A 26560-nucleotide genomic window follows, 5' to 3' on the forward strand; every position below is an offset into this window, starting at 1 on the left:
TGAATTAAAAAATTTTTTTAAGCTCAGTTCCTTTAAAATACCTCGTCTCGGCCGGGCGGTGGTGGCGCACGCCTTTAATCCCAGCACTCGGGAGGCAGAGCCAGGCGGATCTCTGTGAGTTCGAGGCCAGCCTGGTCTCCAAAGCAAGTTCCAGGAAAGGCGCAAAGCTACACAGAGAAACCCTGTCTTGAAAAAAACCCAAAAAAAATAAAAAAAAATAAATAAATAAAATAAAATACCTCGTCTCTTTAAAAATCTGAATCTCTTTTAAAAATTCAAAATCTCTCAACTGTGGGCTCCTGTAAATATCAAAATTAAGTTAAATACTTTCTTACTTTAAGAGGGAAGAGCCAGGGCACAGCCACGCTCTGAACAAAGCAAAACCAAACTCCAAAAGTATGAATAACTCACTCAATATCCAATTATCTGGGATTCACTCACCATCTTCTGGGCTCCTCCAAAGGGTTTGGGTCACTTCTCTGGCTCCGCCTTCGGCAGCACACACAGCTTGTCTTCTAGGCTCTGATTGGCTCCACTCCACCACAGCTGCCATTCTTGGTCATCCTCCCCATGGCATTGGCACCTCCAAAATGCTGGGGTCCCTTGCTGTGCCTGGGATGCACTTTCACCAGTAGCCTCTCCTGGGCTCTCTTCAGGGACTCCAACCCTGCCACACAGTGCCAAGCCTCAGCTGCTCTCCATGACCCTCTTCATGCCTTCCAAACCAGCACCACCTGGGTGACTATTACCCTACCAAGTCCAGCTGCCAGCATGAGGTACTACAGCCTTGACCATGTTTGGAACACAGCTTCTGTGTGCTGACCCTGAGGAAACACTTCCCAGAAGCCTTTTACCTCAGTGATGCTGGTCTCTTCTTAATCACTGCTAATTTCTCAGCTCCAGCTGACCAGCATCGAGTATCCCAGCAAAGCGAAGGTTTCACTTTAGTAGTTCTGGTATCTTGATAATCACAAGCGCTTCTTTAGCCCCAGTTCACCAGAACTACGGAATCATAATTCAAAATAACAAATGGCCCCAGTAGTCTTTAAACTTCCCTTTGAAACGTCACAAGCTCGGCCTCCATCCTGTGCACTGCCCTCAACATTCTTATCTTCCAAGCTCTTACCGAATAGCCCACTGAGATCACAACACTGAAATGGTTTTTTCTAGCCCAAGGTTCCAAAGTCTTTCCACAATCCTCCCCAAAACAACATGGTTAGGTCTACCACAGCAATCCCCCACTATCCTGGTACCAACTCATTTTAGTTAAGGTTACTGTTGCTCTGATGAAATACCGTAACCAAAGCAACTTGGGAAGGAAAGGGTTTATTTGGCTTAGGCTCTCCCATCCATAATCCATCACCAAAAGAAGTCAGGACAGGAACTCAAACAGGGCAGAAATCTGCAATCAGGAACTGATGCCAAGGCCATGGAAAGGTGCTTGCTCCCCTTGGCTTGCTCAGCCTGCTTTCTTATAGAACCCAGGACCACCAGCCCAGGGATGGCACCACCTACCATGGGCTGGGCCCTCCCCCATCAATCACTAATTAAGAAAATGCCCTCCAGGCTTGCCTGCAGCCCTATCTATCTAATAGAGGTATTTCTTTTCAGTGAGGTCCCCTCCTTTCAGGTGACTTTAGCTGTGTCATGTTGACACAAAACTATGCATCGCAGGCGGTTACTGTGCCTGTGCTCAGAGGTGTGTAGATGTGCAAGAACAAAAAGAGGCTGAGATAAGCCCAGGGGCAGATTGCTTTGCCTTTCCTACTAGGAACCTGAGTTCACCGGGCGGTGGTGGCACATACCTTTAAGCCCAGCACTGGGAAGGCAGAGGCAGGCGGATCTCTATGAGTTCGAGGTCTACAGAGTGAGATCCAGGATAGGCACCAAAAATTCACTATTCACTGTCTTGGGAAAAAAAAAAAAAAAAGAACCTGAGTTCAATCCCCAGCACGGCAAACAGAAACAGAACAGAACAGTCAGTAGGAGGTTATCTTAATGACAACTGTGCCCTCTCAAGTATAGGTCTCCCCATGGCCATGCCATCCAGTGGTTGTCTTCACTTAGGCTCTGTCTCGACTTCTACTCCATTCTGTGAGCTGAGGACTGTATGGTCTTCAGCTGGGCAGCTGGCAGAGCCCTTCCTCCACAGTGCCCCTGATGTCACACCCTCCTGCCACAGCCCATCAGTCATTCCAGTAGGTTGGGACAGGGCCTCGCTAAGGTCTGCCTTGTACAGCTCTTCCCATTTCAGATCAACTGAGGGATTCAAGTGGAACTGGCATCTTTTGTTACAGAGAAGCAAGAGGAGCAGCAGGACATCTTGCCAAAATGGGGAGATTCTCATGAGATGCTCACCCCTGCCCCCACCCCCACCCCTAATCCCCTACCCTCACACGTGCACCATGCTCTCTAAGTGTCACACAACTTCTAGACCAGTGACACATATTCCATCAGCAACTAGGGGCAGAGGAGAACTGAGTCAGGGACAGTGAAAGACAGTCCCCATATGGATGGACAGCTTAGTGCTCTGAGACCATCTCTGTGCCCACATTGGGTGGTCTGGAGAAAGACGGGCTGACAGCATGACTTAGGCACAAAAAGGCTGGATAGGCCCTAGCACCTTTTAGAGGAAATGAACGTTTCAATCCTCACCTAGTAAAGAAACATGGGAACAGCCCCCAGTCTCAGGAAATGCTTCTGCTGTAGAGCTAATTGATCCTGTGTCTATCTGAGGGAGAGGCAAAGACCACAGGCATGTCACAGGGTCATCTTTCTTCTCCTGAGTGCTAGTCTCGGTAGTAGAATATTATTTTAAACTGTGTTACTTTTGTTTATGTCGCATTTGTTTAATTCTGTGAAGCTGTGTTACTGTGCCTGTCTAGAACACCTGATGGTCTAATAAAGAGCTGAACAGTCAATAGCAAGGCAGGAAAGATAGGTGGGGCTGGCAGGCAGAGAGAATAAACAGAAGGAGAAATCTGGGGGGGGGGGAAGAGATGGAGGAGTGGGGGAAAAAAAGGAAGTAGCCAGAGAAGGAGGAGGACCCAGGGACCAGCCACCCAGCTACACAGCAAGCCACGGAGTAAGAGTAAGATTTACAGAAGTAAGAAACAGGAAAAGCCCAGATGCAAAAGATAGATAGGATAATTTAAGTTAAGGAAAGCTGGCAAGAAACAAGCCAAGTTAAGGCCGAGTATTAATAAGAATAAGCCTCTGTGTGTGATTTGTTTGGGAGCTGGGTGGCAGACTGCGCCCCCCCCCCCCCCCCCAAAGAGCAGAAAACAACCAACAAGTCTCCTCAGGGTGTGGGTATGGGGTTCCGTCAGGGATGGGGAGATTTGTGTGATGCCGAAACTCTAGGCAATGCAGAAGACCAAAGGACCATTAGCAGCCTAGTAATAAGAGGGGAGGAAGTGACTGCACATTCTCCTAAAGTTTAAAACTCAGGACATCATGGTTACTACTCTTGTCTGTGAATTTATGTACCATTTGTTATAGATGATTTTTAGACTTATTTATGAAGTGCTTGTCTCAGTTCCTTTTCGATTGCTGTAGCGAGACACCACAATCAAGGCAACTTACAGAAAAGTTTAGTGAGGTGCAGAGGGTTTAGTGAGGTTCAGAGGGTGAGTCTGTGATGATGGTGGGGGAGGGGCCTGGCAGCGGGCAGATAGGCATGGCGCTGGAGCAGTAGCTGAGAGCTCACATCTAGATGCACAAGCGCCAGGCAGAGAGAGCAACTGGAAATAGCGTGGGCTTTTGAAATCTCAAGTGACATACATCTGCCAACAAGGCCACACCTCCTGTTCCTTCCCCCAAAACAGTCCCACCAGCTAGGGACCCAGCATTGAAATACATTAGCCTATCGGGGCCATTCTCATTCAAACCACCATCAATGCTTTCACTGTCGTTAATGCTTTCTGTGTTTTGTTTTGTTCTTTCTATCTGTGTTACCAACACTTAATACAAGGCTGACACATAGTAGCTGCTCATGATTTTTTTTGCTTTTAATTAAAGAATGAACCAGTCTTTAAAATAGCCCCTGGCTGCATGTTAACCATTTCTCCGAGGCACATAGATACTACCAGCAGGTGGCATGAACACAGAATGGAATTTCAGGCTTTGGGGATGATGGAATCTAGGAATTATGTAACACTTGGACAAATGTGGATTTCTGTTTATTTCCTCAACCAACTCCTGACAAAGAGAATCAAAGGCTGTGGCAGAAATGGCTCGATGGATCTCAATTCAAATCCTGCTCCTTACAACCTAGTTTTTGTTTTGTTTTGTTTTTTGAGACAGGGTCTCTCTGTGTAGTTTTGGTGCCTGTCCTGGACCTCACTCTGTAGACCAGGCTAGCCTCGAACTCACAGAGATCCGCCTGGCTCTGCCTCCCGAGTGCTGGGAGTAAAGGTGTGCGCTACCACTGCCCAGCTTACAGCCTAGATGTTGTACAAACTCCCTGATCTTTTAAGCTTTGACTACTTATCCGTAATATGAAAAAAAAAAATGGGGGTGGGGAGTTTCAAGACAGGGTTTCTCTGTGTAACTCAGCCTGTCCTAGAACTTTGCTCTGTAGACCAGGCTGGCCTCGAACTCACAGATAGCTGCCTGCTTCTGCCTCACAAATGCTGGGATAAAAGGTGTATGCCACCACTGCCTGGCTTTAAAATGGAATGTATAATAACAGGTTTTGTCATAAGGATTAGATGAGGTAAGACTAGTATCTTATAGAGACATATAGGGATAATCTCAATGTTCATTTTAAAAGTCAGTATGGTGACATATGCCTGCCTATATTTCTAGCACTTTGGAGATGGAAGCAGATGGATTAAGTGTCCAAGGCCAGCCTAGGTTACAGGGGAACCCTATCTTAAAATAGTAACAAAAAAATTCACTGTCAACAAAAATTACTTCCATATCAATATTTAATACAGGAGCTGAAGCAAGATAGATGGAGCTGGGGAAAAGTCAAGATGAATATGGGGTGGGGGGGGAAAGCTGGATGCTCGGGCTCTGTTCCTCTCTGGGAGAAAGAGCTTTGAGTTCAAGATCCTGACTTCCTTCTTGAAGAGACTGAAGACAGCGTGACTTCATTTTTCCGTGATGACCCATCCAAGGTTAGACCAAGCCATCAAAAGGAGAGAGATTCTCCACTCAGAAAAACTCAGAACTCAACAGAAGGACTTTTCAGAGGAAACGATCACTCCAGATCTGTGACAGCTCTCAGGCGCACACTCACTTCTTCCACACTAAACCCCAAGGCTGCTAGAGTCAGTAAATAAACCTTTTGCAAGGCGCATGTAAGTTTCATCGTCCAAAATCCGTGATCGATTTTTCTCTCAAGAATTTCCAGTTCTAAATTAATTTTTAATATACTGACCTACAGTGCCCAGCTATTTTTAGATAGAGCTGTCAGCGATCCCTTCACTTAAAAGTATGCTGAGAGAGATAGAAAGTGGAGATATCTCACTTCCGAAAGACAAATGGAAAAAAGAAAAGTGCCCAGTGCTCTCTGGTGAGGGGACACCACGGGATCTTTGAAGGGTTGGCTCTGCCCCATCCCAGGTCCAGATCTCATGCACCAGCCCTACCTACAGGCAGATGGGCACATCAACGACTCCTGCCTAGAAAGGGACAAACGGTGCCCATGACCCACAAAGAGCAAGCATGCGCACTGGGATGTGTCAGGTGTGAATTTGGTCCTTTCCACCTGCAGAACCTGGCTTTCAGCCCTCATGTTCAAGCCCCTCAGTAGGAGGGGGGTGGGGGCATGAATGAGAAAGAGAATCCTGCTGATCAGGTCAAGAGGAAGACAGCACTTCCCTGCAGAACCCCCTCCTAAGATCCCCTGAGCTCTGTTCAGCCCCATGCTCTGGCTCTTGGAAGTTAAAAAGACCATGGCAGACTCCGAATGATTCCCGAGATGACTATGTAGTCCAGGAGTACAAGAACACCAAGATCTTGGTCTCTGCATCCCCAGCACTCAGGATGGCAGGCAAAGGAAACCTTGGCATTTTGATTAAGTCCTGAAAAGGGGACGTTGGGAGAAATGGAGTATGATTAGGAATTGAGAAAATAAAGGGTGATGCTGGTCTTCAGGACCATATAAAGATAAGCTTGATGGCCAGGTGTAGTGTTACGTGTTTGTAAACCCAGCACTTCAGAGGCAGGAGCAGGTGGGTTCAAGGCCAGCCTGGTCAACATAATGAAAACATTGTGAATACCAGGCCAGCCAGGTTCACAGAGTGAGAACTTGTCTCAAAAAAAAAAAAAATGTGTGTAGTGGGGAGAATTGGTAGAAAGAAAGAAAGAAAGAAAGAAAGAAAGAAAGAAAGAAAGAAGGAAGGAAGGAAGGAAGGAAGGAAGGAAGGAAGGAAGAAAGAAAGAAAGAAAGAAAGAAAGAAAGAAAGAAAGAAAGAAAGAAAGAAAGAAAGAAAGAAATAGCTATGAAGTTTTTATAGTCTGAGATAATGAAAACAATCAAACAATTGCCCTTGTTTTAAGTCTCTAAATGTTGGGGTGATTTTTTGCTACACAGTGAGAGAACTGGGAACTGGCCTTGGTATGGAGTACTAACATCTCTAGACCAGTGGTTCTCAACGTTCCTGATGCTGCAACCCTCATGTTGTGGTGACCCCAACCATAAAAAATTGTTCTCGTTGCTACTTCTAACTGGAATTTTGCTACAGTGATGTAGTGATGTAATGTAAATATCTTCTACTTCCAATGGCCTTAGGTAACTCCTGCTGAAGGCTCACTGGAACCCCAAAGGGGTCGTGACCCACAGGCTGAGAGCCACGGCACTAGTGACAGCCTGCAGCGGCCTCTCTGGCCCCCTGCTATTCTGTGTCTTTTCTAGGCCACACATGTCGAGTCCTGATATGGAAAGGCCTATTATATTTCTTTGGCGAATTTTCTTTTTCCTGATTTTTTTTTAAATAATCACTCTATTGTTGGTCTATATGTGCTGTGTGTGATGTATGATGTGTGTATGTGTGTCTGAGTGTGAGCACACAGGTGCCATAGCTTGTAGGTGGAGGTCAGAGGACAATTTGGGGGAATCTGTTCTCTCCCCCGACTGGCTATCAAACTCAGGCCAAACAGCAAATAACTTTCCCTGCTGAGCCATCTCGATGGACCTGAAGGAAATTCATCTGCTTCCCAGTGGGCTTTGGGGTGCAGGAGGAGGTGGGTGGACAGAGAAGAGGAGAACCCAGCAGACATGGACAACTATCACTCCGAGGGCACACCAGTGGCCATCTGAGTAGCGGTTGCCCATATGGTCCCTCCACTCAGGCAAAACTCAGGGCAGGAACCACAGAGAAAAACCTTGGTCCTCTGCCACTGACCCCTACTTACAACAGATTTATCCAGCAAAGCAAACATACCTTCCGTGCATGCTTTGGACAAAGCAGTTTGTTTTGTTTCTGCTTGGGGTCTTGAGATCTGTGTGGTTGTCTGTGCTCAGAACTGCCTGCTGTTTGTGGCAGTCCGGGGATCCTGTCTGAGGGGCACCCAGGGCCACTCGGAACTGACTCTAGAGGTCTCAGCCCTCCCACAGACATCCTTTCCTCGTGTCCAGTCTCTCTCACCCACACAGCCTGTTGCCTGCTGGCTCTGTGAAAAGAGCTCTTTATGTCTCTCACAATAGACCCCAGTCATGTTCTATTTTTAATAGATTTTTTTTTAATGTCTGCTCTGCAAAGGAAAAGTCCCTGCTTTAAAAAAAAAAAAAAAAAAGTTACCAAAAAAAAAAAAAAGAAAGAAAAGAAAGAAAGAAAAAAGAAAAAAAGGCTGGAATCTCACCCAGGGAGGGGACACAAGGTATCTTGGCACCAGAGACAGAGACAGGCAGAAAACTGGTCCCTGCAGGTCCCTGCATCCTGTGGCGTGGTGAACTTAGTGGAATCTGGAAGTTTATGTTGCACCGCCCCAGGTGGCCTGCCACCTGCCTCTGTCCCGTCCCTGAAGGTGAGTGACTAAAGGGACTACAAAAAGGAAGGTCCTGAGTGGACCTCACCCATATGGAAGCCACATGCACCACAGGAAACGGTCTATGCTTGTGCATAAGGACAAGTGGAGAGAAGGCCTCCTCTTCCGCCTCCCTTCCCTTGATCGTCATGGCCCCGATGCCTTCTGCTGAAAGATGAGGTCAACCCAGCCTCCAGCCACGCTCATTAGCCAGGCTGTATGTACTGCGGTGGGCATGGTGTGAGCCTCTGCCCTCCCTCACCCCTGCCTCTGTGTCGGGGACCTCTCTGCACCTGCACTTCCTCCCGCTCCTGACCCCCTGTCCTGTGTGTCCTTTGCAGTTCTTCCCCTACGGAGATGCCTCCAAGTTCGCGCAGCACGCTTTCCGCACCTTCGACAAGAACGGTGACGGCACCATCGACTTCCGAGAGTTCATCTGTGCCCTGTCCATCACCTCCAGGGGCAGCTTTGAGCAGAAACTGAACTGGGCTTTCAACATGTACGACCTGGACGGGGACGGCAAGATCACCCGGGTGGAGATGCTGGAGATCATTGAGGTGGGTCTTTGAGAAGGTCGTGGGTAGGGAAGACCCCCCCCCCAGAGCCATCTTGGGCAGGCACCCCTAGAGCTCTTTTCCTCGCTCTCTGGGAAGCCCTGCTAGTTACACTCCAGGCTTTGGTTTCTCCCGCACGGTCCGCACTGTAGAACCAGAGCCAGACCCTCCTTGACACCTAACACTGGTGCTTTAGCCAGCCGCTCACTCAGTACAAGGTCTGCAACCCAAAATGCGTTTTCACTTGGGGAAGCAAAGGGTGTTTATTACCAGGGTCAGCTTCTCCAGTTTTTATTCTAGCTGGGTCCTGCTGAACACGGCAGCCCCTTCCTTTTACCCGCTTGAAAGGGGGCAGGAGCCCAGTGCAGTGAACAGCTGTTTGGGGGTCCCCTCCAGATTCCATGGAATCCAGAGATGCTTTTCCAGTAGTGTTGGCAAGAACCCACGATTCCTCTGCCCACTGTTCTGGTTCGATCGTCACCGTTTCTCCTTGGGTGCTGCCACCTGGATGTGCCAGACTCCTTGGATTTCCCATAGTGTTCGGTCTCTCTTGCTTCTTTCCTCTTTGGGCTGAGGATGCACCCTTTCCCCTAGGCTCCTCCCTCACATCCCTTAACTCTATTTACATCTTACCTCCCAGCAAGCCTTCCTTCCAGTAATCCTACCCAAATGCGCCTACTGCATCCCGAAGCAGTCTACCGTGGCCAAGTAGGGACCTTTTGCAGCATTTATCACTGCCTCAGATGACCCTTTGTATAGACTATATAACAAAACACAAATTCTGTACAGAGGAGAACTCTACATACTCAGTGCTATATCCCAGAACCTGCAACTGTGCCTCAAACCAGACAGGCACTCAGACTTGATGGATGCATTGGTGCCTGTAGTTAAATTAGAAGGTCTCAGTGTGCTGGCCCATCCCTGCACCAGCCACTATGACCCAGGGAGAGAAATATGCTACTTATCATGGGCAAGGAAGTCAGGAAGAATGGAGAAGTCAGCAGCCCAAACCCAAGAAACCCTTCCCATTCTACCACTCCACACACTCCTCTCCCTAGACAGAGTCAGGAGTCCAGTCTACCCACCTCTCAAGCCAGGCCCTTCTATCACTTGCCCTGTTTCTCGGCCTGTGTGGTTACTTACCCTCCTCTGGCTTTTTCTACTCTATCTTCAGTGTGTATAGGCTCTCTCCAAGATGCTTTCCAAATAGTACCTCAGTTCCCTGTTTGTGGTCACTTATTTATGAGACCAGCTACAGCTTAAGTTTTCTAAGCATGTGGCCTTGTCATTTCATCTCCCTCACAGTTCCATCCTTTGTTCCTTTTCATATGCGACCTGGCTCTCTCTCCAAGCTCCCAGTGGCCTTCCTTCTCAGTGGGTTTTTTCCACGTCTCTTCTTTTTAACCTCTTTGCCACATTTCCCCCACTAATGACCAATCCCATTATCCCCTAAACTGGTTCTCAAGTCATTGTTCATGCCCTTTAGCCGAAAACCACCAACAACATACCTGCTGCTGCACAAGTCACACTTACTAATCGAGGCAAATTCAGGAAGGAGGTACACGAGCTACTGTCCTAGTTAGGGTTACCATCGCTGTGATGAAACACCATGATCAAAGCACCTCGGGGAGGAAAGGGTTAATTTGGCTGACACTTCCGCATCATAGTCCATCATCAAAGGGAGTCAGGACAGGAACTCAAGCCGGGCAGGAACCTGGAGGCAGGAGCTGATGCAGAGACCATGGAGGGGGTGCTGCTTACTGGCTTGCTCATCATGGCTTGCTCAACCTGCTTTCTTATAGAATCCAGGACCACCAGCCCATGAATGGTACCACCCACAGCGGGTTGTGCCCGCCCCCATCCATCACTAATTCAGAAAATGCTCTCCAGTTTTGCCGACAGCTACATCTCATGGAGGCATTTTCTCAACTGAGGTTCCCTCCTCTCAGATGTCTCTAGCTTGTGTCAAGTTGACTTAAGATCTGTCAGCACAGCCACTTTTCTCACTGCTGTGACTAAATACCTGAGGAGGAGGAGGAGTTCATTTTGGTGCATGGCTTAAGGTTACATACAGTCCTTCAGAGGAGGGAAGGTGTAGAGCCTGGAGCCTAAAGCAGCCGGTCACATGGCATCTAGTTCTGAAGCAGAGATGGGTGCTGGCACTCAACTTGCTTTCTCTTTTGATCTGGCATAGAACCCCATACTATGGAAAGGGGCCACCTACAGTTAAGGTGGACCTTTGCACCTCAGTTAATCTCATCTAAAATTCCTTTATGGATACCCCAGAGATTTGTCTTCTAGATGATTCTAGAGCCCACCAAATTGGCAATGAATACTAACCATCACATAGCTTGTTAATACTCATAGGATGGGAGTTTTGGTTGGGTGGCCCAAGGAAGCAGGGGTCACTCAGGACTGGGTACTGTCACACAATAGAGAAGGGAGAAGCCTCTATGGTGTACTACCTCCACAAATCCCATCTTTGAAAAAGATTAACAATACGAAGGCTAAAGTTTTGTTTACTAAGGAAGTGGCAGTCATTCGTCTTATAAGGTGACAGGGACGCATGGCTTTCTGTGGCTTGGACAATGTGTTGTCTTGTTCAGGCACGGTTTATAGAATGTCTTTTACATGATCTGCCATAGCCATGGGTGATCTATGGAACTGATCATGTTTGACCAGAGAATGTCAGGTCTGGCGATGAGATCCAGATGAGCCATTTTATCACTAAGTTTCCCTGGGTCACACCAGGCAGCTCCCTGGACACTGGGAGCAGCTTCTCTTTCTCAGCCACGGGCTAGTTCTCCTTCTCTTCCTTTCTAGCTATTCCTTCTTTATTTTAACTCTGCAAGCTCTCTTATCTTTTTGGTTGTGAGTCTAGCTTTTAACAGCTGAGCCGCCGCTCCAACCCGACCCTGTGCAGTTTCACACAAGGTTTTGTGGATGGATTTCTCATCTGGTTGGGGCAGGGTGCGTGTGAATTTTTTTTCCTCTCCTTTGCTACAATGAATGTCATATGATATTACCTATATGGTTCTGTTTTTGTTCAGAGTATCGAGGGTTGTTTTGAAAAGTGGATAAATTGCATGTGTGTAGCCAGAAGTTTTTTTCTGTTCCCGCCTAACCCCCTGATTCCATAGCTGCTTATAGAACAATCACTCAGAAGCTTATATTAATTATAACTGTTTGGCCATTAGCTCAGGCTTATTACTGACTAGCTCTTACACTTAAATGAACCCATAATTCTTAATCTATGTTTTGCCATGTGTTCCATGGCTTACCACTCTGCTGGCATGTTGTTGTTCCTTCATCAGCAGCTGGTATCTCCTCTCTCTCTCTCTCTCTCTCTCTCTCTCTCTCTCTCTCTCTGCCTTGCTTCTTCCTCTCTCTCCAGTTGGAATGTACCACCCAACCTTATTCTGTCTCACCATTGGCCAAATAGCTTTATTTATCAATCAATCAGAGCAACACATATTCACAGCATACAGAAAGATATCCCACAGCACGTGTGGATTAATGTGGTCTCTCTAAGGTTTGTTTAGGATAGTTCAAGAGGGAACTTTCTTCAGAGTTCTTTTTTCCTATAGCCCTCTGGGCCCATTCTAAGGTCTCTATGAATGACCTCATGAATCCACTGAGGTCCTTCCACTCGGGGTGGAGAGAATTTTCCCTGTGTAGGATGGGACTTTATCTGTGCATTTAAGTGAACAAAGGCTTATAACCAATGTGAGCACAAGTAGAAAAGGGGTCTTTTCAGAAGACTGAGCCCTGAGGCATGAAAATGTTTAGAAGAGAACATGAAGAGCTGTCAGGAAAGCAAAGGATGATTGACAGGGCTGGGGAGTCCAAAGTGCTTGCCTCACAAGCATGAGGATCTAAGTTCCATCCCCAGCATCCATGTCAAAACGCCAAGCATGCTGCTACCCAAGTATCCCAGTGCTACGCAGATGGAGATAGGAGGATGCCTGGGGCTTGCTGGCCAGCCAGCCTAGCCTAAGTGATGAGCACAGAGCCAGCTAGAGACTCCTGTCCCAACGGCGATGAATGAATGGCATTCCTGAGGATGGCACCAAAAATTTTCTTCAAAACACACATGTGCATGTGCACTTGTACACACACACAAGCACATTAATAATAATAATAATAATAATAATAATAATAATAATAATAATAATAATAATAATAATAATAATAAATGACCAGATGAATCAAGGTTAAAAAAAAAAAAAAGACTAGAAAGTGCAGAAACTTTCAAGGGAGAAGGAACATGCAGTCCAGAAAAAAAAAAATAGAAAAACCTATTGGTGTTCTTCAGCCAAAGACTGCCAAGAACATGGACATATCTTTGAGAACCGATGAGATCTGGAAAGCTAGAAGCTGTTAGTGAATTGGCCACAGGGTTGCAATGGGAGATGCAGAGATTGCTAGCACAGAAGAGTCTTACAATAAGATTTGCTTTACAAGAAAGAAGGGAATCGCCCTGCTCCTGGGCGTTCCAGGTACTCTGCAAGCTCTCTCTACTCCGGCTGGTCAGAATTAGGATGTTCCCCAGCCTTGTCAGCACGGTTGCTCAGGAACGTCTCCTTTCATTTCATTCTCTATGTGCATCCTAGCAGAGCCCTAAACAGATTTCTGGAGCTCTCTGCCTATCTCCCTCCTCTTGGTCTTCTTTTCCATAATTCTGGCTAACTCTGCTCCCCACTAAGACTGCTGCCTCCTCCAGTTGCTGGAAAGAGAAGAGGACTGTGCTGCCTGAGGCCTCATCCCTCTGCTACTACCTGGAGAGACTCGTCTCTGGTCCTCCCATCCTAAGAAGCCCAGTCGTGCATGGCCATTGTAAAGTCTAGAAACACCGCCCAATTCCTTGATTTACGGTAGAAGACAAGTTAGTATACATTGTAATGGTAGCTGGGGGTGATTGACAGGGAAGGCTGCTGTAACACAATACTGTGGACTCCGTGGCTTATGAACAACAGAAATGCAGCCTTCCTAGGCCCAGCAGCCGAACATCTGAGATCAAGTCCCCGGCAGATTCTGTGTCTAGTGAGGGCTCATTTCCCGATCTATTCAGAGTCTTCTTACTATGGTGCTCAAACGACAGAAGTGGAAAGTACCTGACTGGTCCTTTTTCCTAAGGACCTTGATCCCATTTGTTAAGGTACTGCCCTTGTGACCCAGTTTCTTCCTGTCTTAGTTACATGTCTATTGCCAGGATGAGACACCATGACTAAGGCAACTTATAGAAGGAAGAGTTTAACTTGGGGCTCATGGTTCTGGAGCAACAGTTTCAGAAGGTTAGAGTCTGTAACCGCCACGGCAGAGAGCATGGCAGCAGCTCGGGATGGTGCTGCAGCAGCAGCTGAGAGCTTGCATCTTGATGGGAAAGCACCAGGCAGAGAGAGCAACTGGGGATGGTGTGGGCTTTCAAAACATCGAAGCCTGCCCCCAAGTGACAAACCTCCTACAAGGAGGCCACACCACTTCATCCTTCCTAAACAGTTCCACCAACTAGGAAACAAATATTCAAACAGGAGCCTATGGAAGGCCATTCTCATTCAAACCACCACATTCTACTTCCCTGGCCCCCCATAGGCATGTAGTCATATCATAATGCAAAATGCATTGAATCCAACTTCAAATGTCCTGATAGTCTATCAATCTCAGCACCGTTTAAAGCCCAAAGTCAAAGACTCAAGGCAGGCTGTTAATTGTACTTCCAACATACAATGGCACAGAATATAATTATTATTTCAAAAGAGAGGAAAAGGGGTATAGTGAGGAAATACTGGACCAAAGCAAGACGGAAACCCAGCAGAACAAACTCCAAATCCTGTAGCTTCATGTCTGATCTCCAGAAGAAGCATTTAATTGGGGGCTTGATTACAGTTTCCAAGGGTGAATCCATGAGCATCACGGCTGGAAGCAAGACAGTCAGCAGGTAGGCATGGTGCTGAAGCAGGAGCTGAGAGCTTTCATTTGATCCACAGACAAGGCAGGGGGGCTGATTTGAAACCTCAAAGCCTGTCCCCAGTGACACACCTCTTTCAGCAAGGTCACACATCCTAATCCTTCCCAAACAGTCCCACCACAGGGGACCAAACATTCAAAAATATGAGCCTATGGGGGCCATTCTCATTCAAACTGCCAGCTTCCCTGCAAAGTAGCAGCAGGGAGGCTGATAGGAAAAGGACAGGACAAGTGAATGAGATGGGTGCAATAATGACGAGGGAGGGATCTGCGGGAGGAAAGAGGAAGGTGCAGAGGGCCTCAAAAGCCCATTAAGGAACAGCCTTAGAATGACAGGGATGTGACTGACAGATCCACACAGGGAGACAGACGTATATATTTCTTCCTGCTAGAACACACTTTGCTGGGAATGCATGCTGGGAATGCTCCTTGGACACATGATGTAGAGGGATTCCGCAGGTTATCCTGTGGCATGTTAGGATTTAATCTGATGTTTGTCATACCCTCTCTAATCTGTACTGACACAGAGTGTAGGAGTTAATTGGAACTTTCCTTTCTTGGGTGTCGTATTCTCAGATACCATTAGTGAGCCCTGCCATATCGGACTTGCTGCTGAGGTCCCCAGATATGTCTCTTGTGTTTATATTTTTTGTTATAACCCTGACTCTATTAAAATGACACCTGTCTTCATGTCTTTTGCCTGATGAGAAACATCTTGATTTCATCTTTTAAAGGACAGAGGGACATTGCAGCTACAAGCGAATGGTCCTTTTGTCTCTTTTTAAATTTGCAGGCACAAAGAACAGACTCTATCTTTCCTTTGAGCACACTCAGGCTGCTGGGCTAACCTGGACCTGGTCTGCAAATGTAATGGAACTTCTGTAGCTTTTCAAGGCCTAGAATCCTTAGCTTTGTCTGTTTGTTTTTCATCAAGATCAGTACAATCTAGCTGCAAAACTGACCGTGACAAAAGATTTTATCTCAATGGACATTTGAACTTGACAAATTAAAATAAAAACACACTCTCTAGTGGGTTACCCTCCCTGATAGGCATGTATAAAAAAACATCCACACTGAGTTGCAGTTTGCAGGCTGTAAATTCACCTGTTGAAACTATACAATGTGATGCTCTTTGGGGGTGGGGAGGGTGAATTTTACAGAGGAATGTAGCACTCACTATAATGCAGTTCTGAAGCGTTTTTATCCCTTAATAAGACCCCACCTACCCCTGTAGCTCCTGTTAACTGAGACTCAGACAATTGCCACTCTTTGTCTCTATGGATGTGACATCGCTTATACACAGAATCACGTGCATCTGGCAGTGGTGGCCCACGTTTCTGCTTCCTGAGGTTGACCCAGCTCAAATGTTTACGGTAGCCCCTTCCTTTCCATTGCCAGCCCGCTGTCCCACTGTCCAGATCTGTCACCCTGCTTTACTAATTTGAGAGCACCTGGGTTGTTCCCCCTTGGAGGTTATAAATGTTCATACACACATTCTCATGAAAAGTGTTCGTGGCAACAAGCGCTTGCCATTCTCAGGCCCTATTCACGAGAGAAGACTGCGTCTACCCAGGAAACACATGTGTTGAGAATTAACTGTGGATAATTAGTTGACCTGAGGGACTCTTCTCACTCTGCTCTTCTGTTCATGTTAATCTACAGGTCTTTCTGAACTAACTTCTTTGCAAGCTCAGTTGTTTTTGTTTTTGTTTGTTTATTTTTTTAAGACATGGTTTCTCTGTGTAGTTTTGGTGCCTGTCCTGGATCTCGCTCTGTAGACCAGGCTGGCCTCGAATTCACAGAGATCCTCCTGGTTCTGCCTCCTGAGTGCTGGGCTTGAAGGTGTGCACCATCATCGCCCTAACCTCAAGCTCAGTTTAATGCTCTCCTGTCTTAACACATTGTGAGTCCCTTGTCATTTGGGATCATTTCATTGTTTTCTAAATTCCCAAACCTAGTGTGTATTGACGGTCATCCCCACTCAATACTCAGAATATCTGAAATGAGATACATCCTTTTCTTTCCTGATCCTCTCTCTAATCCATGGCCCTTCATCTTACCACTGACCTATGCACTTCCTCCACTCTGAAGCCTGATAATCACCCCCCGAATCTCCATCAAGTTGGCCTCGAGATTGACAAACACCCTTCTTGGTTCTTCCTCCTACTGCCTCCTCTTAACTCCATGTCCCTAACCCCGGCAAGTTAAAGGGATTTATTTCATTCAACTAATATGTGTTGAAGCCCCATTATGTGAGAAATACAGTGCCAAGTCCTGAAGAAGTGAGAAAAACATGGCATTTCTAGATTGATGGAATGTACCCTCAGGTGAGGAAGACAAAGTGATTTTGGTAATTGTCTTAATTAGGGTTTCTATGGCTGTGATAAAACACCATGACCAAAAGCAGCTTGGGGAGGAAAGGGTCTATTTCATCTTACACATCCAGGTAATAGGAAAGTCGGAGCAGAAACACGGAGATAGAAACTGACCAGAAGCCACAGAGGAATGCTGTTTCCTGCCCTGTTCCTCATGGCTTACTCATCCTGCTTTCTTATACCGCCCAGGAACCACCTGCCCAGGGTTGACACTGACCCCTGTGGGCTAGGTCCATCTCATCAATCATTAATCAAGAAAATGACATACAGGTAACCTGATGGCGGTATTTCCTCAAACAATGTTCCTCTTTTCAAGCAACTCTATCTAGCTTGTGTCAAGTTGACAGAAAAGTAGCTAGCACAATAATAAAGTGTGTATTATATTCCAGGGAAAGAGGTTCAGGTTGCCATGGGAACGTAAAGCATGGGACGTGAACCTCTTATGCAAAAGGGAAACTAAGTTTGGAGGGATAAACAGGATCTAATTAGGGGAAGGGAGACAGGCAGAGGGAGCTCTCTGGCTTCCCGGTTTCCTGTCATGTCGTCATCTACCATGTCCTTTTCCCCCAAGGCTATCTACAAGATGGTGGGCACTGTGATCATGATGAAAATGAATGAGGATGGCCTCACGCCTGAACAGCGGGTGGACAAGATTTTCAGCAAGATGGATAAGAACAAAGATGACCAGATCACACTGGATGAATTCAAAGAAGCTGCCAAGAGCGACCCTTCCATTGTATTACTCCTGCAGTGCGACATTCAGAAGTGAGCGGATGTCGATGCTATGGACTGCAACAGAAGTCTTGATGTTCCATTCAGTCTGCAGCTATTCACACACACACACACACACACACACACACACACACACACACACACACACACACACAATTGCTTGGACTACCTATAAATGGACTTGCTTCTTGTGTTTGAAACACTTGTGTGCATGAGAATGTCATTTGCTAATGAATTTTAAAAGCATATATTATAAAACAAAACCGACAACCTGCCACAATGTGATTCGTGTAACATCATTTCATTAAAATACATCTTCCTCCAAAGCCTGGGCAGAAGCGTGCCGCAGAGTTCTATGATTTCCTGTACACATTTTGCTAATGCTTGTGTCTCCTTGATTATATAATGTTAGTAGCACTGAGACCCCCGCCCCCACCCCACCCCACCCCCGCCATGGTAATGTAACTTAATTCTGGGCTGTGTCACAATTCTCCTGTAAAATAGACCTGGACAGACACACAGGAGGGGCCCTTGTCTCCCTGTCTGGCCCACAACACAGCTTGTATTATCAGTGAATATAAATGTACTACATTTGCATGCCTTTTGGGTTTGCCTTAATTCTTACCTCATTTGTACCCTCTCAACCTGGAAAGAGCTCTTTTGGATGAATGCAGCATAACACTTAAAAATCCTGCTAAATGATAAATTCATTAAGTATATCTATCTATATATCTATAGACACAAAGGTATTATTTATTGAAAGTAAAAACATAATAATGGGAATGTACTGATTTCTGCTTGACGTTTCAAAGGCTTCCAGAAGGTGGCAATCGATGTCCCGAATAAATTTATAATGTTTGATTTATTTCCCTAATTCTTAATTTAAAATTTTCAGCTTGATGTTCGTAATAGTCAGGGTCAGCTAGCAATGGCTTACTCAGTCTACCCTTAACCATACGTCTTTGGAATTTGAAGAATGAATGAAAGGGGACTGAGTCATTTTCCAACTTCTCATCCAGCCCCTCCCCCCCCCCCCAAGAGGACTATTAATATGGCATGTAACATTTAAAGAAAACAGAAGATTTGTTCATTCTGGAAAAAAAATGTTCACTGTGTAACAATAAACTTTATCTCAGTGTGACTTTGGTGCCGAGAACATATTATGTGCAGCTCCGGAGGCACATTTAGTGGGCAATTGGGGAGAGGCTCCAAGGTTAGTCAGAAGCAGAAAGCATGCTGCTTTTTATTTTTCATGATGGAACACAACTGATCCTTCTGACCCTGAGGAGAAGAAATCTCAACTCCAACTCTAAATCGGGTTGGCATTTTCAGACCAGGCCTGGAGTTCGGTTTCTTCCCACAGTGCCGTCCACTTGTGTTTCCTGTGAAGGGAACCTCTAGATTTGCACTGCACATCAGCTATCAATTGTGGACAGCCATTGTGACCAGAAAACAAAACAAAATAAACAAAACCCCACAAATTTTATTTTAATTGAAATAACTTCTGTAGAGTCAGTACCTACTTCTATCAATCACTGCAACCCTCTTTCCTTGACTCAAAGTACTTTTTATCAAGTGCCTCTTTTCTCCCTAACTTTTTCCTTTGTCTTAGGACCACTTAACAGCACCAGAGTCCAGGATATAATGAGTCCATCTATCTCCTTCATTTCACAAGTAATTGTGACCAAGCAAAGCTTACTATTTACTCAGGGCACCAAGGGACCTAAATTCTGCTCCAAGAAAGGACACTTCGGTGAGTGAAGAGAAGCCCTTGCACCCTTAACCCCTGTGCATGGTGAGGGTGAAGGAGCGTGAGCAGGGAGGTCTGTGGGATTCTGCACCTCCCACTACTGTTTCCCCTCACTTAGTGAGGGTAGCATGGGTAAACTGGGGGTGCCACCTGGCTACACTATGCTCTGGCGAACCATTCACAGCAAATCTTTGCTGTCTAATTGCCTGTGATGCACCCAACACCATTCTTAGGTACGTGTGTGCAGAGACAGTCCATACATGCTCATGAATGCTCAACTCCAAGGTACCGAATCAAAACACAGCAAGATAAGAGCAAGGGAGAGGGTGGCATATGGTGGTGGCTCTTTCCACGAGGGTGGTGAGGTGACATCTGAATTAAGGCCATCCAGAAGGACCACAGTGGAGGGAAATGAGGGACAGATATCAGTAACTTATGGAAATTAAATTCTTCAGCGGGCTCACTGGTTTTTGTTTTGTTTTGTTTGTTATATGTAAGTAAAATATAGAAGCTGGGTGAACAAATACAAATCCTATTTGCCTGTTTAGTCCTCATTGTTATGATTAATTAGTGTAGACTGACTAGCACAGTTGACTCTGAAGAAAAGGCATGTGCCCTTTGGGTTAGCATTTCTATTCCTGGTCATATTTTCCTCCCTGACAAAAAACAACAACAACAAAAATACCCTCATAGAAGGACCTATGAGGACATGTCCCAGGACACCCTGGATAGCTGTTTGTGGCATAGGTAGTGGAGTCAATCTACTAGCTTATCATTAGAGGATCAGGTAAGTAGAATATGGACGATGTCTCAGGTTGGCATCCTATACACCTGACGGAGAGGAGACGGAGGGTATGCACAGCATGGACAAACGTCTTAAATGCTGAGTGGGAGAAAAAGAACAAAACCCACTATACAGCATAGTATATACACAAATGGAAGGCGAGCCACACAATGACTCGAGTCTCATTAGGTGAACGGTGGGTGGTAGTGGAGGTGGTTTCATTACTACTACTCGATAATAACTTAACCCCCTGAATCTAGTAACTTGAAACAGAAGCATTTTATTACCTCATGTGTTGACTGTTGAGCTGGCTGACACTGGCTTGGGGTCTATGGTACACTTGCACTTATTTAATGGCTGGGGAGGAAATGGGCCCTGGGGACAGGGATGGCTGAACCTAAAGACTTCTCTTCCCAGGCTGGTCTGTGCTTCTTTACACCATGGTAGCCTGGCAGCAGCTAATACTACTTGCACAACGATCTCAGCTCCAGCACAAAAGACATCTTTTCTGTGTCACCTCCGCTGGAGTTACTGGTTCCAAGAGAGCCACATGCTATCTCCTGTTAGGTGAAGCAAAGTTCTTGGAGAACACACATCACAAGGGATTTTGTCATCTTCAGAATACAACATGCCAGTCTAACCTGTGGCCATAGTTCACATCCCAGATCCTGTGTGAAACGTGCCTCCCAAGATTCTGTAAGAGCTGCATGTCATAATAACTTTGGGTTCAGGCTTGAGGCCAGGTATCTCATTACCTAAAGGCTTTTTGGGTGCAGCACACTGAGTACCATCTTAGTTATGGTTTTATTGCTGTGAAGAGACACCATGACTATGGCAACTCTTATAAAGGAAAACATTTAATTGGAGTGGCTCACAGTTCAGAGGTTTAGTTCATTATCATGGTGGGGGCAAGGCAGCTGGAAGTATGGTGTCATGCAGGCAGACATGGTGCTGGAGAAGGAGCTGAGAATTCTACATCTTGATCCAAAGGCAACAGGAAGTGAACTGAGACCTGGGCATGGCTTGAGCATATATGAGACCTCAAAGCCCACATCCACAGTGCCACACTTCTTCCAACAAGGCCACACCTATTCCAATAAAGCGACACCTCCCAATAGTGCCATTCCCTATGAACTTATGGGGCCAATTACATTCCAACTACCACAAGCACCATTCTTTTTTTTTTTTTTTTCTCCCTAAGACTGGGTTTCTCTGTGTAGCCCTGGCTATTTTAGAAATCACTCTGAAGACCAGACTGGCCTCGAACTCAAAGATCGATCCACCTGCCTCTACTTCTCAAGTGCTGGGGATTAAGTCCCTTCTAACAATGGGATAATTATCTCCCCTCACACACAATGTAAAATGGTGATCCAGACTTAGAATCATTGCAATAAACACATAGAGTGAAGAAGGAAGAGCACACAGCTGTTCTAATCAAGGGTAACTCTAAAGCCCAGCTAGGTGTATCTTGTAAGCTTCTTCATGGGGGCTCTAGCCTATTGTCTACATGTGAAATCTTAGAACTATGAAGACTTTAAGTAGATACAATTCTTTTCAAAACTCTTTTATATTCTGTTTTTCTGTGTATGAGATATATATATTCTGTGTATGCCTGGTGCCCATGGAGGCCAGGTGTTGAGTCCCCTGGAACTGGAGCTACAGGCAGTTGTGAGCTGTTATGAGGGAGCCAGGAACTGAACTCAGGTCCTCTTAACTATGGAGCCACCTCTCCTGCCCCACTGTGTTTATTAACAACTTACAAACTCCACTGTCTTGGAAGAGGTTTACTGTGACACTCGTAAGGGATGAAACATTAACAGTATTAAAAGTCCTACCATTTAAGGGTAAAGATCCAGGAAACACTTAGAAGAAAGCTTTTATTTGGCGGAAGGGGTGGTCAAGACAGGGTTTCTTTGTGTAGCCTTAGCTGTCCTGGAATTAGCTCTGGCCTCGAACTCACAGAGACCCTAAAGGCATGCACTGTCACTGCCCAGCCAGAAGGAAACATTGTGTAGGCCAAAATCTTAAACATCCACCTTCAATCTTCCTGACGCTGATGCTCTAACAAGAGGATTGAATTGTCTGACCTTGTGTTTTTTTCTTTTCCAAGTTGAAAGCAAGGTGCCATTTGATTAATAGCTAAGTTTCAGTATAGGGTTTAGGCCTTTGGGGGCCCTGACACCAGTTTTTGTTCCTTTTGAGGCCTGACAATGAGGGATTCGGTTTTTTTTTTTTTGCACTGAAGCCTTTTTCTGAATTTGAAGCAGTCAGCATCAGGCATACAGGAAGGAGATGCGAGCTTGCTTCCTTAGGTGTGGTTGGCTAGTCCTTGTTGCTCTCCCATTTTATAACAGGCACCAGTGTGTGGCCTGAAGGCACTTTTCATACTGTCTTCAATTCTCGTTTATTGTGTGCCATCTCCTGTTCCCCAGGTTACCCTGCATCGTTTTACTTCGATTCCCACTAAGATGGATCCTAATCTCGGTACCCTCCGATTCAGTGTTCCTCGCCAAAGGTATCTGTACAACTAGGTGGGTTTCTGCTGCTTTCCCAAGGCCATTTAGATTTGTGACGTTTCATGGCCGGTACCATATGGATTAGATTTAGTTCTACTTTGTAACATTCACCTTCAAGCATGAAGATCTGTCCCTTTAGCTATAAACCAACCGCTCCACACTCCAATGTCCCTTCATTCCACAAGTCATTTGGCTTATTCTGGCTTGGAATCTCTCCTGTTGGGAGACACAAGAGGCTTTGCACAGCTGTAGGGGGAAAACACCATACCTCTTCCAGCAGTCCAAAGGCCTCTCACACGAGCAATCCCAGCTTCCTCCCCTAGCAACCTTGAGGAAGAAAAGTAGCTCACTCCTGCTGAGCATTGGGGATCCATTTAAGAGCCCTTGAGTCTTTAGAGATCAAGGCAGGAGTTTCACTTCTTCTCATTGTCTATTAATGCCAAGAGCAAGGAGTTTCCACAAAGCAAGGTCCTGGAACACGGGAGGGATTTACTGTGGTGGCCATCTGTGGAAGGTAGAATCTGCTAGAGTGGGTGAAGGGGAAAAGGAGCAGTGTACAAATAACGCTGAAAGCAAGCCCAGGAGCTGAGATGTGGACTTAGCCCTCTGCAATTGAGTCCCACTAAAGCAGTCATATCTCAGCAACCAGGATCCTCACTGACTTCCTTCACATCACAGCGGTTACTTCAGAAAGGGCCAAGTTGGCAGCTTCAAGGATACAACTCCCATGCCCCAACCCCTAACTTCCTCCCAGTAGGCTCCACCTCCTGATGTTCCACCACTACCCAGCAGCACCACAGGCTGGAAACACACAGTATTTAACACAAGGAACTTCAGGGAACACTGCAGCAATAGCTGTGGAAATGCATTAACAAGTTATGAATATGACTGGAATACTGCCTCGGGGCATTATAAACATTTAATCTTTATTTCTACATCTAATGTGTATAAAAAAAAATTTGTTGGGGGTAGATAGGGTCTTGCCACATAGCTATTTTTGGAACTCATGATCCTTAACTTCCAGGCATTTTGGGACACTTCTTTTCCTCACAGCACTACTGGTACAATACATGTGCCAGTACCCCATTTCTTACACAGAATTGAAGCAGTTGTCTCCATATACGAATACTCTGAACATCATAAAGTCAGTCCTCCCATACATGAAAAGGGAATGGGAGAAATGAAAACTTGGAAAATATTTAAAATAAGTTGCTTATTAATTTTAATAACCATATTCATACTTTGGCTAAAACTCACACTTGTTTTGTGAATGATTCTGACATTTCCTGAGGAAGAAGACTGAGTGTGTAATCCAAAGCTGTCTTAGGACTTCTAGGGACTTTAGATCTACCAGAATGACATGTATAAAGAAATCACTATTCATGAAGAGGCCCAAGTTAGCCAATTATTCTTTGTTCAGTTCACAAAAACATGACTTTAATACATATAAATTTTAAGTTTTATTTTTGGAAATTACACATACTTTAAAAGAACAATAGCTTCTTAAATTTTCCAATGGATGTTATTACTACTTAGAACACTGGATGTCTTCACTTATGATTGAAACTAAAACTTTTGCACTGTCTTCAGCAGGGGATGCTCAGGATCTGAGGGCTGCATTTCCCATAATGCACTGCCTTCAGCAGATGCTCAGGATCCGAGGGCTGTATTTCTCATAATGCACGGTCTTCAGCAGATGGTGAGGATCTGAGGGTTGCATTTTTCATTCTGTAGAAGCACATTTAAAACTACCACAAAACTCAAAACACTGAAACTCTTTAGCTAGTTAAAATTAACATACTGATAAATTCCACTTCGCTTTTTATTTGAAAAAAAAAAAAAAGAAGTATGTTAAAATAGTTCTGATACAAATGAGTTATACTGCTTATGGTTGGTGAGGAAAGTTCAGAACACGCAGCAGTTTCCTTTCTATATTCTTAGACTAGAAATGTTTTTGGATTTTTGGCAACTATTCTAAGAATACATTCTCTTCCCCACCAAAACAAAATTCAGTTTTTCTCAATAACTATAGAAGTATGCTTGCTTTTAAAAATAATACTTTTCTCAAAATACTTCCTTTTCAAGTTCATAAATATGTATTCTAATTCTTATTGCTGGTAATATAGGGAGTGCTTCTTGCCGCTATTCAATATTTGTTTAAAGGTTAGCCCTAACCTTAGTAGCTAACAGAACACAGGCACTAGTACACTCATGTTTCTTTAAAAAAAGTCATAAATACCAATTTTTACAATAAACTGATCATTGTAGAAACACTTTAATGTCTCTAAAATCAGGATGTGTCTCATGTCATCTCACCATCAAGTGTAGACTCTGACTCACATAGCCACTAGCTACTCTGACAATAGGCACTCACCTCCCAGTCCTTCTAATCCTGCTCTATTATTAAGTCATATTCTCAGCCCTCAATTTCACTTTCATTTTAAGACAGGCTACGCTGCCCAGGTTGGCCTTGAACTCACTCTATAGCCCAGGCAAGCCTAGAAGTTGTGATCCTCTTGTATCCGCCTCCCTAGTGGCTGCACCAGCAAAATCGGAGGGCTTTTACACTAGGCCACCATGCTCTGGCACACAGTCCTGGCACATTCTTCCTTGGGTAGAGGACAGTTCAAGGACAAAGGAGGAAAGCATTATGGGGTTGGCAGTGCTTCAGTGCTGCATGAAGTATCTAATAAAAACCATCTTCAAATTGATGAAATGCAGTGATTTCAGAATTGTATCCCAAATCTATAGTTGTACCCTAGGGTTAAAAATCAATGGCAAGCACAGATTTTGCCCAGTATATCAAGTCTTACGTAGGTCTCTAATACTTAAACATCAGTATGTCCCATGTAACTAGTCTTGTCCACTGCATCCCCCTATTCCACACCGAGAAATCCCTCTTTCCACAGACATTTGTTAATTTTTAAAATTAGACTGTAACAACCTGGAAAAGCAAAACTAAACATCGGGTGCTCAAATTTTTATTTTAATTCTTACAAAATACTATAGAAATGAACCCAAACTGAACAGATATGTACATGTGCATATGTACAAAATTTTACTCCTGAAAAAATTTATAAAAGTAGATGATAAAAACAAACAAACAAAATACAGAAACTCCAAAGCAAACCAACTTAAAAGATTTAAAACCAGTATTATGAAATTGGTTTTCACAAAGAAAGCAGTAGTAATTTTAACTGTTGGCAGCAGCTGGTTTTCTAGGCTGCACACAATCGGTGGGTCAGACTGAAGGAGCCTCTTCTATTCCAGAATCTCTCTAGTCTCATTCTATTCCATCCGACAGTCCAGATCCCCTCACAACCTTTCAGCACGAGGGCAAGGCACTAAGTTGTCAGCTGGTATTGTCATCTTCTTCTTGAGTCACAGGTCGGAAAGGCAATGTGGTTTGCCCTCTTTCAGGATCAGACATTCGAAGAATTCTAATCAGTTTACTTGAAGGAAGTGAGCTAAAGGAAGCAAAATTTCCAATGAAGTTTTTACTCATTAAATACTTGCACCCACCCTAGGTTCAAACCCCAACAATATGACCAATCAATGAATAAAAAACTTCCCGCTAGATCCCAGTATTTTCAATTTGGATGAACAGAAAATAAAATATTTTATATGTCAGCTATTTTACACTCTTGTTCTTTTCTAGAGTTGCCTGGATATTCCAAATCAAACTGCCCCACAATCATGGGACTATTTAGAACAGAGGATCAAGAAAACCACAAAGGAGCAAATTCAAAACATAAGCAGTCAAAATTATCTTTGAGTCCATTCATTTCTTAAAGGGGTAGGGCATGAATAAAAGTATGCACCTAGGAAAGCAGATGACATCTTAAGTCTGCCTACCAGGAAAAGGGATTAATGTCCCCTCACCCTGGTCATTTCTGCATTTAAAA

At 45.0% G+C, this 26560-nt stretch overlaps 2 protein-coding genes across 2 annotated transcripts in view; one reads left to right on the forward strand and one right to left on the reverse strand.

The window, feature by feature from the left end:
- Vsnl1 (visinin like 1) overlaps positions 1–18746 on the forward strand; it is a 110337-nt gene extending 91591 nt beyond the window's left edge. The window contains exons 3-4 of the mRNA XM_052745889.1: positions 8319–8534; positions 17445–18746. Of these exons, the coding sequence (XP_052601849.1) occupies positions 8319–8534; positions 17445–17642 (414 nt within the window). The 3' untranslated portion in view covers positions 17643–18746. The remainder of the gene's footprint in view (positions 1–8318; positions 8535–17444) is intronic.
- A 5356-nt stretch (positions 18747–24102) lies between these two features.
- The window catches only part of Smc6 (structural maintenance of chromosomes 6), a 59841-nt gene continuing 57383 nt past the window's right edge, over positions 24103–26560 (reverse strand). Inside the window, exon 27 of the mRNA XM_052745887.1 lies at positions 24103–26122. Coding sequence (XP_052601847.1) covers positions 26008–26122 — 115 coding nt within the window. The 3' untranslated portion in view covers positions 24103–26007. The remainder of the gene's footprint in view (positions 26123–26560) is intronic.

This window comes from Peromyscus californicus, unplaced genomic scaffold (genome assembly GCF_007827085.1).
Source record: "Peromyscus californicus insignis strain IS unplaced genomic scaffold, ASM782708v3 Scaffold_1__1_contigs__length_55948999, whole genome shotgun sequence".
NCBI lineage: Eukaryota > Metazoa > Chordata > Mammalia > Rodentia > Cricetidae > Peromyscus > Peromyscus californicus.